Source organism: Cryptomeria japonica, chromosome 9, assembly GCF_030272615.1.
Source record: "Cryptomeria japonica chromosome 9, Sugi_1.0, whole genome shotgun sequence".
NCBI classification, from domain to species: domain Eukaryota; kingdom Viridiplantae; phylum Streptophyta; class Pinopsida; order Cupressales; family Cupressaceae; genus Cryptomeria; species Cryptomeria japonica.
The window spans coordinates 165,761,834-165,774,304 of record NC_081413.1 but is presented as its reverse complement, the minus strand read 5'-3'; the positions used below and the strand labels follow the sequence as shown (position 1 = coordinate 165,774,304).

Here is a 12,471-nt window from a genome sequence, read left to right as displayed (position 1 = left end):
TATTTTGGTTCATTTGGAATTAGGTTTTTTGAACATTTTCCATACCGACTTTGCTTCTAGAGCCCTGATTGAGACATCTGTCTTTTTAATCCTACACCATCCTTTTTTGGTTTGCATACTTTATCCCATGCTATGAGTGCTAGTTTATCTTTGTCGGACAAGCCTTGCCAAAAGAATTTCCTCATTGCTTGATTCACCTTTTGGCCTATACCACTCGACATGGCCAAATATGATGCTAAGTAAATTGGAAGGGTTGATATAATTGCCTTCAGCATAGCTATTCTGCATGCCCAAGAAAGCCAACTTGCCTTCCATGTCCCCACCTTGTTTGAAACTATGTTTAGGAAAGGATCCCAAAGTTTGGTCGTTCTTCATCTTGCTGCCAAAGGGAGTCCAAGATATGTATTTGGGTAATTGCCTGCTTTGAAATTTAGAACTCTTAAAATATTCTGTTTTTTGAAAAAAACCTTCAACTTATCATCATTCGAGTATATGTCTCCAAAATTTCTTTCATTTGTTTGGTCTCTTTCATCTATATTGCTCCAATCAACATAGTGTCATCAACAATCTATTGATTTGAAACAGTTGGGAAATTGCTTGTAATTTGAATTCCTTCTATTCTGCCCTCTCTTCTTGCTTGACTATTTGACCTACCCAAAGTATCAACCATTAAAACAAAAAGGAAAGGATATAATGGATCCCCTTGCCTTAGATCTCTGGATACTTCAAAAAAACCTTTCGGGGAACGATTAACCAAAATTGAGTACCTTGGGCAGGCAATGTAGTTGAAGATCGAATTCATTCAGTTTGTGTCAAAGCCAAAAGTCCTTCAATACATCAAATAAGAATCTCCAATCCACTCTATTGTAAGCATTTTCAATGTCTAGTTCAACTAACATTTGCTGCTTCCCAGTATGTCATGTTGAATGTATAGCTTCCTGGGCTATAATGACCCCATCTAAGATTGATCTTACAAGATAAAAACCTATTTGTTGCTATGCTATTATCTTAGGGAGTATTCTCGAGTTTGTTAGCCACTGCCTTTGTCAAGATCTTATAGATTGTATTGCATGAAGATATAGGTCAGAAATCCTCCAACAAAAGTGCTTGCTCCTTCTTAGGTATCAATACTATAGAAATGAATGCCCTAGAGGCTGAGGTCGCTGAGACCCTCAGAAGCCTTATGTAATTGGGTGGTTTTCTGTTGCTGGCTCTGTCTGTGTCTGGGCTTTGTCTTTCTGCTGTCTTTTTGTGCCCGGCTGGGCTTCTGCTGTCTCTTTGGCTGCTGTTTTATATGTTTATCTTTGCAGCCCGTTTTGTTTTGAAAGTTTTTTTCTGATTCTATACCTCTAAGAATCATTTTGTAAAGGGTTTCAGGGCCCCTTCAAAACCTGTTTTTGCCTTAATCCAAAACTCACCCTTTCAGCATGAATTTTCTATGGCCTCATAAACTCCCTTTCGTATAATGTACCAATATTTGTGGAAAAAGCTTGCTGGGAACCCTATATGGCCAAGGGCTTTGTCAGGATGGAGTTGCCAAGCTGCTTCCTTTGTCTCTTCCTTCTTGAGGGCATCCAGTAGCGTCTTATTTTGTTCCTCTGATATCAATTTCAGAATGCTTTCTAAGATCCTGTTTTGAGGTACCAAATCTGAACCATCCAAGTTATTTTGCGTAAATTGTGAAAATAGCTCACTATTGATTGCTTGATGATTTGGTCAAATCTAACATATCCTGTTTTGGCTATGGTCAGTCCTTTTTTTACAGTCTTTTTGAGACACAAGCTTCAGGTAATTGTATTACCATGTAATGTAATCATTATGTTCTTTGATGTAATATAACAGACATTTCGTAGAAAAAAGGTTAAAAACTATAATTATTATATGTTTCAGGACAAATTGGATTTTGTTGGTTTGAATGTTTATTGAGATTATCATTAAAGAGAGGATACTTATTGACAAGGGGCTCAAAATTTTTGGTGTAAATGATTCTCTGAGATTATGCGTGGTCAACCTTGCTGAGAAAACCCTGAAAACATTAGGTCTTGTACCATTAGAATGGTTGATCCCAGATTATGTGTGTTTTGGCTGCTCTCAGAATATGTGGCTTAGATCATCAATATTAATTATTTGAGAATAAATTTGTATATATTTCTCCTGGAAGACCTGTACTTGTGTTGTCATTATGAATGGGTTAGATACACAAAATTTTGATCTAGAAGGTTTGGAGTGAGTTTTGTCAGTACCTCACTCTGATGAGTCAATTTACAAAAGATTGTTGACAACTAAAGATCAACAAATATTTCTAGGAGACCTTTGTGAATGTGACGATCACACTAGTAGCATTTACATATGCGGAGCTTGAGGAATGGGTTCTTATGTTATTATTACATCTTATACATGGAGAAGGTTTGAGACGTCACATGGCTTAATAGAACCAGTTTTATACAGAAAATTGTCATGTCCCTTTTTCTGGATTAAATAATTAATAATATTTTTTAAGTTGGGCCAGATCACTTTTATTTTTGGGGCAACAATAATATTATTTTAATAAATTTAAAAAGTGTTTTTAAAATACTTAACTAACTATAAAAGGTATTTTTAATACTTGGAGGGAAAATATAATAAAAAGAAAATAAAAAATAAGGTGGAGGGCCTGAAAAAGACAACTATAAAAGGAGTGCATCTCATTTCATTTCAAGATCATTTGAGTTATCCTCTTGCATCCAATTTTCAAATTTTGGTTAGATTGTTCAATCTATGGCATCCAAGGACGAAAACCTTTGGTTTGATCAGGGTTTGAGAGGATGAAAATCCTTTTGAATTCATCATTTGGGATCAAGGACTAAAACCCTTGCTTCCAGTCTTGAGTGATTCCATATAGGAATCATAATTGTGTTGATTTGTGGAGGATTTGTACTCTCAAACCCGCTTGAATTCCACATTTGGGATCAAGGACTAAAACCCTTGTTTTCAATCTTGGGTGATTCCATTTGGGAATCACCGTTGTACCAATCTGTGGAGGATTTGGAGATATTTTGAGTTTGCTACAGTGCCATAACAGTAGTTTTTGCAAGCACATAGCAATAATTTCATTGGCCAAGCATATTCAAGGATTTATATATTGATCTTAAGATTTTTGATAAATTTTGGAGCATCATATAGAGCTGTACTGAGGTATCCCTAGCTGAGCACAACATTGGGAGGAGAAATTAAGTCAATTTGAAAATTAGGTCAGTCATACCAGCAGCTGTTCGCATCATTTCAGTCATCATTCATCAGCAAAATGGAGATAAATATTAAAATCGTATTTTGATATATTGGCAGTGTTTCCAAGACAAATCTGATTTTTACCAGCATTTTTGGCAATTTTGCAAGGGTTTCAAGGGCAAATCAGGCTTCACCTGGCAGCCATACATCTTCAGCCAGCTGCCATATCATCTAGGGTTTCAAAGAAAATTCATAAATAATATTTGTGGCAGTTTCCATCAGTAAATAGAAGTTTCTAGCAATTCTGACATTTTTCAGCAGTCCGAGCCTCTGTCCCAGGCCGTACAGCAGCTAAAATCAATAAAAAAATAGTTTGTTGCTTTTGTTATCTTTGTACTTTCTGATCAGCTGTAATAAAATAGAATAAATTTTTAAGGGTTTTATATTGCTGGAGTAAGCATTTTATCCTCCTAGGGTTTATTGTTCGATTACATCAGCGAAATAAGGGTTCAAAAGTTGTAAACAGTGTGTTTACTTGCAGTTTGGATTGATTTTGTCTCATAAAATCAGAAAAATATAATAAATATTGCATGTGTCTGGTTGGGGACATTACAGATTGCCAAATCAATTGGAAAATGTTAGAAGTTTGACACAAGTTTTACACCAGGCAGGTACAATTAACCAACTGCTTGTGATTCTAATACTCAACCACAAATGAGCTCTATGTCAAAACTAGATATGAGAAGAGGCAAATGACATGGTTTGCCATTAATGAATGATAACATTGAGGAATCTGATGACAAGAAGCAAGGATATATGGGAGAATCTCATGAAGGCAAGCCTTAACAGAGTAATTGCAAAAGCGCATGATGCCATATCTTATGCTAGAGCAGGAATTTCTAGGATGAGAATAGGGAATTCTGTCTCCAGTCTGTAGGAAGATAGTTCCTGATTGACAATCTCCATCATTGGGAAGTCACACTTTCAAGCAAAATTCATTTTCAACTTTTTACGTCTATTTGTACACTTTTCTATTGGTTTTTTAGTGTCAGTTTCAAAAAGGCGACGGATAATGATAATTTTATATTTGAATGAACATCACCTGATATCTTGTGAGAAAAGAGTTGATCTTGATTTTCATACTTGTCATCAGATTGTGCAGGAAGATGATTGTTGTCCTAGTAGGACTGAGAATAATGGTTGTTTGTGGCTGGCTGATAGTGGCCATCATTCTATGGAAAGTCAAATGTTCATGGTTCTAAATTCGATTCTTAGAGATCTAAACAATGATTGACAAGTGCATTGGAAATTTTATCTACCCATTCACAATAAAGGGGCAAAATAAAGGACTATATGTTATTGCTGTCCTTTAACAATGTTGTAGATACATGAAAAATTTCAAATAGGCATATTTTAAATCAAATGATGCATGGTGAATTTATCAAATACGTTCAATCAAAGGTTATGTTACTGCTCCCCTGGTACTATATTGTCGGTTAATTTTGAAACAGCTTGAGAATCTAAATGTCACAGCCTGAGAAAACTACAATATGTGGATGTACTGCATGCAATAATTATAGATTGTATTAAAGAATTCAAGAAAAACCTAGATGTAGATTGATAACACTTAGGTCAAACCTACGGCAGAAACATAAAGAGTAGTTAACTTCCAAATAGAGGCACCCTGTAAACAAAGCAAATAAGACGACTTACCTGGTGGTATTAGTAGGAAGAGCATCTCACATGGCAAGGCCAAAATATTCCATTGTTGGCTGCATCCAAAGTCCATTGGTTTGAATTTGACATGAAATTCTGATTGCCTATTGGAGTTGGCAAATATTTGGTACTAGTTGGTTTTTACCCAGCTCAAGTGTTTTTACAAAATGACGCTTTGTTGCATAGAGGAGCTTTGCTATCTTCTTGCTAGGATAAGTTTAAGTTTGCATTTTGGCGATGGCACTTAAATAAAGCATAGAAAAGAGGTGGTCACAAAGACACATATTCCTTGAGAGATTTCACTTTGTTTATGCAACTAAAGATTTATTGGTTTTGTCTAATTTCAATGTTATTGTGTTTAGTCCGCAATATTTTCACTTTTAGCAGAATCTAGTTTTTATAACTACTTCTATACTTGATGGTCTTACTAATTTAGATTTCATCTGTGCTTTTCATATGGTAAAAAAATCTGTGGGATGTTCTAATGTCTTAGGTATTACAAGTCTTTTGATACATTTCATCCTTTGTCTTTCGAATTGCAGTTTTATTTCTGATTGTAGTAACATTTTGTTTGTAGGTTTCATCCAGCATGCATGAATCTAAATACAGAACAGGCAAAAGCTATGGAGTATTTCTATTGTCCAGATTGTACAGATGGTGACAAGAAACAAGGAAACCCTGCCAAAGATTTTTCAGTTGCAAAGAAGGTGTGTTTCTTTCCCCATGGTTTGATCTGCAAAACTCTTGGCTTCATAGAGGTGTTTGAGTCATGATAGTAAAATAAATTTCACATTTGGAGGGCAATCCTTCACATCAAACTACAGCCACTATAAGTGCAACATTGCAATCAATAAAGCAAGGAAATTATATTTTTCGTCTGTAATTATTGTCAAGTCTCAAGACTGTAAATATAAAAAGATAAAATTAAACCATAGTCACACCATATGGCCATATGACAATTGACTGAAGAAATTGAAAAGATTATTGCTGAGGTTGATGTAAGCAGAACTATCTTTATTTTTTAAGCTTTGCAAAAGAAAAATAATGCTCAGCTAAACTTATTCTCTTTACTATTCACCTCTCAATGTGCTGTGATCATCCATGATTCCATTTATATTAGCTTGTCAATCATAGATGATACTGTCTGTTTACCCATTTCATCAATATAAAGCCATTTCCGTTTCTTGCTACCTATTATGGGACATTGATGCTTTTATTAAGGCCCCCCGATGCAACTAGTTTGTAGGTCGATACATCAAATTAAAGGTCTATAAAGTACAGCTAACAAGTAATATTATTATAATGGAGTAACAAGATGCATTGTGATTCTTGATTAAAGTCAATTTATATAAGATGATTAGGAGTTGGAGGCTTTAGGTAATAACACTTCCTCATAGGACTAGGATTATATCTAGAAATACTGCATCGACTGTTTTTCTATGTTAAGATTGTCAACTTGGTATAACCCTCTATGTAAAGCCTTATGTCTACATGCACAATTAATATTGAATTCATTAAAAAATAAAAAAATCAGGGTTGTTAACTTGCATTTGTTAGGGTATGAACATTGTAGACAACTTTGTTTTGTGAATTGCTGTTATTGAGTACATTTTGTACTGGTGCTTGTTCTGATTATAGTATTATACATGATATGAGAGATTTGTAATAGCTTGGACTTAAAGGGGAAAAAGTAAAAAATGTTCAAAATAGCTATAGTTGCAAGGCTAATTAACCATTTGAGATCGCATGGTTCTAAGCTATTAGGGGACATTGTAACACTATTTTTCGACTAAAAAAGATGCCATGGTGAATAGGAGTAGGGATTCTGGATGACAATGGGGTCAGACAGAAGATCATATGACTAATAGATTTAAGTTTTTTTTGTTAAGTTTGTACTTACAAATAATATTGAATTGAAAAGCCAGTTCTTGATTTGGATTAAAACTATACAATCCATTTGAAAAATTCTGGTATAGAGAAGGCCCAAATGAGATCCTACTGGATTTCATGTAAATGCTAGATTCTGCAGTTGAATGTATTGCCCTTTGGAGTGTTTTTGGAACGAGTATCAATGGCAATCAGATGGCCTTTCAAGGGAGCAAGGCATCATACTTGCAAAAAAAGATAACACTCGGCAATTGTACCCTGTAAAGAAAAGTTATTGTAGTATCAGTAGTTCAACTCTATAAAGGGATTTTTGTTTTGGATCTTCTCTCCATAAGGTGCAATATTTTTTGACAAAGCTCTTATTTTGTCTAGCATATTTTCCCTGTTTCAACACCATTTGCACTTTGAGATTATTTGCAATAATGATCCATCCATAATTTCTTGTGTTGCATTTTGATTATTCAGGAGGGCAGATATGAGGGCCAACCTCAATGCTTTATTTTTAAAAAAATTACTGGGGAAAGAGTACAAATATGGCTTTAACAAGCAAACTGGAGTACAATATTAGCAAAGCAGAACTCCAAAGTAGCACAAGTATAGCATCAACAACTATCAAAATCTTCTGAAAGAAAGCAACAAAAACCAGTGTCTAATACAAACCCTTCATTTGCAAACCTAATATATAAAAAACAGATGTTTTGAATTTGGAACAGTGAATTAAACACTGGTTTTTTTCGTAATCTTAATGATGGGTAAGAAAATAACTCAAAGTATTGATATTAAAGTATATACAATGTTGATGTTAACGGATGATCTTGGCGTTTATCAACATGGTTAGTCTAAGGCTATTGAGAAAATAATAAAATATTAAAAAGGCATGTAGAAGCATCAACAAAATCATTTTCATGGAATTGACAAAAATAGGTATCTGGTATGAATGGAATAAATGACCATTGATATGGGTATATTCTTCAACATGCTCAAATTTGATAAAAGAGTGTACCCAGGGTATATCAGTTCGTTTTATTCCTCCAGCAATGAATTACACACACACACACACACACATTGATTTAGGTATGATAATTGCGGATAACAAATATGTAATATGTAGAGATAGAGCCTTTGGTAATATTTTGCGAGTCTGTTCAAAAGATAATTGGTTGTCAACTTTTAATGATCTTCGGATTGCCAACATTTTGGGTAAATTTAATATTTCCTTTATTGACAACTTTGTCTCATAATTGAGTTTGAAGCATTTTACAAAAGAGGTGAGAAAGCAAGTCCTAAAAAATCCTATTGTGGACAACAAATGTTTAATATGTAGAGATAGAGCCTTTGCTAATATTTTGCAAGAGTGGTCAAAAGATAATTGGCTGTCAACTTTTAATGATCTTTAGATTGCCAACTTTTTGGATAAATTTAATATTTCCTTTATTGACAACTTTGTCTCATAATTGAGTTTGAAGCATTTTATAGAAGAGCTGAGGAATTAAGTCCTTAAAAATGCTAGGCAGCCTCTTTGTGTTTTTTAGGGAATTCCTTGGGGTTTGGGGATTTCTCCTCTTCTATAACCATCAAATCTGCGTGCAGCTTGTCTAATGAGTGCAACTGATTACAAACTGTACTCTGAGATTGATGCCTTGCATGGTACAATGAGAATTAATCCATACCCTAGGACATATCCGATGGTCTACACTCTAAAATGCTAAAAATTGGATGTGTTACTTATGTGTAATTGACCTGGATTTTCCAATGTCCAATTCTTCAAGATGTATTTGAGTTTACTTATGTATTGGTCCGATGCAATTTGCAACTGTAACAAACACAGTAAGGCAATCACTTTGAGTAGCAATGGGTTTGGCATAAAGAGAGTGTATAGTTTTTCAATCCAAAATCCGTTGTCCTTTGATAGAGATGACAAAGTCAAGAGTACCTTTGACATATCTCAACACAATCTTTGCTGCATGCCGATAAATGATTTTTAGATGTGCCAAAGAAAAAGGAGTGAACCGACAGCAAAATAAAGATCTGGTTGTGGATGCAAGAAATATCAAGCTGACCACCAACTGTCTATAGAGTGATTCATTGACTGGTCATGAGTCATCGTAGGTTGACAATTTTAGCTTGACCTCTGTAAGTGTAGTGAAAAGAATACAATTTGTTGGAAAAACCTTTTTTCATGTGGAAAGATTAACAGCATATTTGATTTGAGCCATGAAAAATGAGATGGCCATATTGCTATAATTCTATACCTAATTAGTATCGGAGGAAGCCTAGATTAGTTGAGTGAAAAACAAGAAAAACAAATAAGATTTGACCACTTTAGTGCATTGGCCATGATACCTGTGATGGAAGCATCTTAACATAGATTCTTACCTATGATGGATGCATCTTGACTTAGGCATTAAGAGTCTCAACGTCATCATTGTTGCTTTTGACATAGACATTTGGATTAGGGGGACTTAGTCTGAATCCAAAATCTGAAAAATATTGATCAATTTTCATGTACTTGGCTCATGGACCCTACTTAAGTCTGTATATACTCAAGAAGATTGCAAATGTTATTATCATACTTGATATGCTTAAGCCTGAACCATTTAAACCTCTTTGTCCAAATCATTGTACAAGAAAACACTCTTGATATCCATTTGACACAACTTCCAACCAAATTGGTCTGCTATGAAAAAAACTAAAAAGCAACAAAAATGTGACCATATTCATTGTAGGAGCAAAGTCTCTTCATAGTCTAGCTCGTCTTGTTGCTATTAGCCTTTCACAACTAGATACTGTATGTACTTGTCCAAATTATTGCTGGCTTTGCACTTGATTATGTACATCCATTTGCAGGCAATGGGCATTCCACTTGGAGGCAACTTTGCTAATTCAACTTGTGTGGTAGCCTCCCGTGTAGATTTGTCTTTAGCTTCTATACACTACTGTAGTTCAGGCACTTTGAATTAGAAGTGAGAGCAAAATGAACATTTTTGTAGGAACTAGCAATTTAAGTACACTTAACATTACCTCTTCACTTCTAGTAATGAGACTGTAAAAATTGAAACTATAGCCTTGTCATATTCATCAAGCAAAGCAATGAATGACAGAAAGCCTAAATTAGCCTTAAATTCAAGCCATTTAGCCAAGAATACAGAATATTTCTTTCCAGAGAACTAGTTTACAAGGCTACTACTGTAGAAAAACATAAGCCTGTCAAATTTTGTTTGGACCAAATAACCAACCAATCTTGCTAATAGATAACTTAGTTTTGCAGAAAATCAAAATAAGTAGACAAAATTAAACCATGATAAAGTAAACATAAATCTGAATTAGACATAGTGAGCTAAAATATAACCTTAGAATATAGACCATTCGCCTGTCATAACAGTATCTCTTTGGACCAAAGCTCCACCAAAATAAAATAGATTTAACCATTTTTATCTTGTTAATTTAAAATGAAAAATCCTTGTAGATAAGGAGACAAAATTAAACCATTTGTGACAGCCGATTGACGATATTGACATAAATCCTAGCATCTGAATATAGATAAATCATAAAATTAAAAACATGATAAAGTAGACACAAAATTAACAAGATAAAAAACATTAAATCTATTTTATTTAAGTTGAAAGATCGCGTGATGTGCACATTGAAAATTTTATTTAAATTCATCTATTTGTTTGCGCTGGTTGAATTTGTGTAAGTACTATTTATATGGTGTGAAGTTATAGAATGTATTTGCAGCAGTGTTGCAACAAAAAATTGTGTTTCTTCGACTCAAATGCACCACCTCCCTACTCCTTGCGAACTTGCAAGTAGTTTTGCCTTCTATGTACATCTTGGCAAGCTCTTGTTAGTAGTCTTGCCCTAAAAATATTGTACGACTGCATTATTAATAAAATATTTTGCCATTTCGTAGATTTCAAGGGTTTCACAGGTTGGTGGGAGATTGATTAAGGTTTTAGATGTATGTAAATGTGGTTTTTACATGATTTAAAAGTGATTTTTTTTTTGTAAATCACAGTAAATGTTTTTTTTAAAAGATGAGATTTTTGGGGAAAAAACTGGGTATAGTTGAGATTTTTTGAAGATTTTCCATAGACTGTGGCCATTTGTCAAACAGTAGCTCTTCATTGGAACCAACAATTTTTCACTATGAAAAGAGAACATGGAATATGAAGGGTTTTGTCATTTGAATTACCTCTTTTGATGTTTGTTCTTTCATTTTGGCGCTATGGAAGGATAGAGGAATGCCATATAATGTTTATAGACTAACTTAGAAGGGTCTCATTGTTTCCTTCATTATCAAGCTCATTTGGTGATTGGAACTGTAAGATCAGTGATTTTGAGTTGCAAAGGTGTGTTGCAGATGTAAGGAGTGAACTTGTGACAATGTCTAGATTGCAAAAAGCTGCAGAGGTATTATATCACATTTGTACTTGACTATGATTGTAGAGATAATTTGCAGGCTCTTGTTGCAGTTTTCACACTTTAAGTTTTTCTCAAGGATATAGTCATTGTTAAAGTTCTTTATGCTTGTTTTTATCTTTGTTTTGTGTTTTATCTTCATGTTGGCATAGTAAATGAACGTCTATGACTATAATCTCTTCCATTTAGAGGTGAATTAATAGTGTATGAGGGTGTTAGAAGTGTTGACAATAAGGATATCTGTAGGTGATGATCTCCAGGAGAGTATCTCAAAGGTTTTGTGGGTTATTGTTAGCAGAAATATCAATTAGTCTATGGTTTAGATTACTATAGCTAGAAAATTATATACATATATATTCGTGGAATTAAAAACATGAAAATGTGTTACATTAGGTTTCAATCTGCACCAAGATTTTTCAAGTGTAATACCTAGCAAGGCTTTGCATGTGAGGTTTTTAGAAAACAAATTGCATATGCATTGTGTCACCTTAGTATATATACTACATATCTTTGTTGTGAATCATACACTAAACCATCTCAACAATTCTCTTGTTTTGCATCCAAAACATTTTATGTTGTTGAAGGGCGTACATCGCTATAACCTAGTATTGGATGATTTCTTTCTTATAGTAGTCTGGAAATGCATTAAAGTTAACTCGGCCCGATTATTGGATTGCAAGGTTCTGATAGGTCTACTTGTTTGAGTTTTAACTAATGTTTTGAACTTTACAAAGGAACCACATTAGTCAAAGTTGTTTTTTAGAAAGTAATCCCTCGTTTTCTTGGAGAAATAATGAACCAAGAAAAGAAAATAACTTTCAAGGATCTTTGATGATTACAAGGATGGTTCATACCATAGGGCAAGTTTCTAGGCAGGTAGATAAAGCTAAGGTGTAGAGACTTGGGATTTGCATAAATAGGGCAAGTTTCTAGGCAGGTAGATAAAGCTAAGGTGTAGGGACTTGGGATTTGCATAACTTGTGAGCCTCATTTGGAAAATTTGGCCATGGCAATTAACTGTAAAATTACACCAAAAAAAGAAAGAAAAAGAAAATCAAAACACTTAAACCCAAAACACGTAAAATGATCATTAATGCCTGAGAATGATATTCATTTGATTTGCTAGCACAAGCAAGGAGGAAAAAAAAGGAATTGAAGCTAAAAATACATTCCTTTGAAACAAAAACCAGGAAACATGGATAGGTCCTAATTACTACTCTATTGCTTCAACACTTGCAT

General features: G+C 34.2%; 1 protein-coding gene across 9 annotated transcripts in view; it reads left to right on the top strand.

The window, feature by feature from the left end:
• The window catches only part of LOC131037835 (chromatin remodeling protein EBS), a 68,937-nt gene that overhangs the window by 28,409 nt on the left and 28,057 nt on the right, over positions 1 to 12,471 (top strand). For 5 of the 9 annotated variants that reach the window (XM_057970083.2, XM_057970090.2, XM_057970070.2 and 2 more), the window contains exon 4: positions 5,501 to 5,630. In XM_057970083.2, coding sequence (XP_057826066.1) covers positions 5,501 to 5,630 — 130 coding nt within the window. Of the gene's footprint in view, positions 1 to 5,500; positions 5,631 to 11,162; positions 11,224 to 12,471 lie in introns of all 9 variants that reach the window. The other 4 variants (XM_057970097.2, XM_057970104.2, XM_057970109.2 and 1 more) reach the window with 2 other exon arrangements.